Here is a 3126-nt window from a genome sequence, read left to right on the forward strand (position 1 = left end):
GTGTGTTATTGTGTGTGTCCATCTCCCCCTCAGCACCTGCAGTAGAGTCCAGCTGCAGCAGTGCAGTCTCTGTGCAGCTGGACTGAGGGGGGTTTTTGTACACCTATTAAACACTGTGGGAACACCCAGCTACCACTGATCTTATGTAAACTCTGACAGTAATAATCTCCTGCATCTTCAGTCTGGACATTACTGATGGTCAGGATGAAGCCAGATCCAGATCCACTGCCACTGAAACGAGCTGGAATACCTGACACTAACGCTTTAACATATTTAATCAGCAGTTTAGGAGCTTCTCCAGGTTTCTGCCGATACCAGAAAAATCCAAGATCCCCATCACTATAGATATACACTGCACTGCTGGTTCTACAGATGATGGTAACTGAGTCTCCTGGAGAAACAGTTTTCACTGAAGGCGTCTGAGTGACAGTTATCTGACCACTGGATCCTGAGATAAAAAAGGAACTGTAAATAAACTGAAAAGAAAATAATTAAATTGCACATACAAAACAAAATCACAAAAGGTAATTTACACAAACTTAATGAAGTGAATTACCTTGAGTCCAGAGAGTGAGTGTCCAGATGAAGATGGAGACCAAAGTCATGGTTGCTGTGGGTGAAGTTTGTGGGACAGCAGCTCTCAGTCATGAAGTGTTAAACTCACAGGACTATAAACACTAGCAGAGCACTGAAGCATGGGCTGATCATGCAAAGTGGAATGTTTATGGAAATCATCTTTCTAACAACACGGAGTAAAGATGATCATATTTATCTGATATGGTTTGGTCAGATGTTTCTGCTCTGGGTGGAATCTGAAGTTTAAAGTGCAGCTTTTAATAGAGATGTGGGAAAATGAAATTTTCTGAAAGAAGACAGAATGATTTAAGCGTTATGTGACATTTCACTCCCCCAGATGATCCATAAGGCATGAAGTGGAGAGTAAAAATAAGGGGGTCTCAGAGGTTTGTGGAGGTCAGTAGTGGAGACTATTGCTGGGAGCAGCTTCAGCTCAGCCAGTCTTGTCTAATTCTAGAGGGATTAGAAGTGAAATTCCCTTTAATGTCCAGCAGAGGGCGCTCTCTTATTGTGCAGTTGTAACTGTCTCTGCCTTTCATTTGAGGGTTTCTGCAGCTACGACTGCCACCCAGTCTGTCTGGATCAGGGCTGGAGGACTTTTTGGTGGAGGAAACAATGAAAACAGTAAGAACCTTTTCGTCTAATACTTTTAGAAGAACTTTTATTTTTCAGTTTTTATAAATTTAAAATGATATATTTATTCTTTAGGAATTTCAGTTTGTCTGTTCTGTAAATTCTAAAGGACCAAGTGAGTCCTCAGTTTAAATATTTTACTGCTTATAAAATAATCCTTGCTGGGAATAAAAGGCAGAAGGTATGCAGATCTACCGTGTGTAGTTTATTCCATTATTAGATGATTGTAGAACCCATTAATATTGTATTATAGGTCAGAAATAGTGCATGTAGAGGCTGAAGAGAGTGGCGTGTTTAGAGCAGGAGGTTTTTGTACAGCCAGTAAATGAGTTTATATCACTGTGGTACACCTTTGGTGGAGGAACCAAACTGCTATTTGGAAGTAAGTACACTTTTTCTCCTTATTCAAAAGGAATCTTTTATTAAAATGATTATGGATCAACAGTACAGATGTACTTGATGATCTTCTAAATCAGTTCTGATCCAAATTTGAATGTATTTCATTAGAACTTGGCTGAAGTGTGGGGAGCCAGGAGCTTTAGGCTTTACCACTGTATTTCTTTTCTTTAAACTACTAATATTTCCTAAAGGTTTCCTGTGAAGTGTTCAGTAATGACATTTCTTTAAAAAGATCAAATGAAGAGCTGGATTGTAGTGTCAGTGTTGGGCTTCATTACAGCAATTCTGTCTCCATCTGGAAGCCACAACGTAGAGGTTATTATGAGCAGCGTTTTCTGCTCGAAAGCTTTGAAGCCATAGTACATGGAGACTGCAGCTCCATTCATTTAGTGATTATTTATTGTTTTGGAGGAAATAAAATCATGTTCCATTTCAAATTTCCCATCACAGGATGTGCAGAATGTCAGAGTTTTACTGAGTGAAATTCACTAATATTTTCTAAGTAAAATGGAAATGAAGTGCAGCTTTGAATGTGATTGGAAATATGAGTTTGTGTGTGAAACGGTTGAGTTTAAGGTTGTAATTAGAGTTTGGTTTTTAATGCATCACTGAACTCAGTTGTGCTCTGTTAGAAATAAAGGAAATGAAACTGTGTGTGTCCTAGGTTTGGCCGCGCCCACCCTCACGGTCCTGCCCCCCTCCAGCATGGAGCTGCAGCAGGGGAAGGCCACACTCGTGTGTTTGGCCAACAAGGGCTTCCCCTCAGACTGGAGGCTGAGCTGGAAGGTGGACGGGAGCAGCTGGTGCTCGGGGATTAGCCAGAGCCCTGGGCTTCTGCAGAAGGACGACGGCCTCTACAGCTGGAGCAGCACCCTGACCCTCCAGGAGGACCAGTGGCTAAAGAAGACAGTGACCTGTGAGGCCACCAAGGACTCCCAGCCTCCTGTCAGCCAAACCCTGAGGAGAGAGCAATGCACTGGGCAGTGAGTGTCCACGCATGTGTTGGAGCTGCTAGAGCTCCTCTTGATCTTCAGTGAGCTCAAACATGGCTCTGCTTAATGCTGTGATCTTCATCTCATCATTACATCATCACAATAAAGAGTTTCAGTATTAATAACTACAGTCTTTCATTGTTTGTGTTATTTTATTTTTCCTACGCAGGAACAATTAACATGTAAACATTTCTTTGATGTCTAATTTACTGGAAACATGTCTGTTCTTTTCTTTAATAAATAAAGCATTTGGTTTAGCAGAACTGCAGCGTTTCATCTTTTATATCGTGATTTTGGAGGATCTATCAGAATAAAAATCATGAAGAGACACAGAGATTAAGTTCATGAGAAATTTATTTATAGTTCATTACTTCCAGTGTCAGAGATTCAAAAATGATCAAACAAATGAAGAATTAAACAAGACAATTTTATATTGGGTAAAATACGATCTCTAGATTCAGACATTATTTTTTTTTATTCAATCAGAGCAAAATGTTAACAGTTCACAAAAAAAATTCCCATTTCT

General features: G+C 40.1%; 1 gene segment (V, D, J or C); it reads left to right on the top strand.

Annotated features, from left to right (window-relative positions):
• The first annotated feature begins 927 nt into the window (after nucleotides 1–927).
• LOC108416040 lies at nucleotides 928–2863 on the top strand. The segment is given in 3 exon segments: nucleotides 928–972; nucleotides 1483–1591; nucleotides 2273–2863. Coding segments are annotated over 3 exon segments (477 nt in total).
• Nucleotides 2864–3126: the final 263 nt, after the last annotated feature.

Source organism: Pygocentrus nattereri, chromosome 11 (assembly GCF_015220715.1).
Source record: "Pygocentrus nattereri isolate fPygNat1 chromosome 11, fPygNat1.pri, whole genome shotgun sequence".
NCBI classification, from domain to species: Eukaryota; Metazoa; Chordata; class Actinopteri; order Characiformes; family Serrasalmidae; genus Pygocentrus; species Pygocentrus nattereri.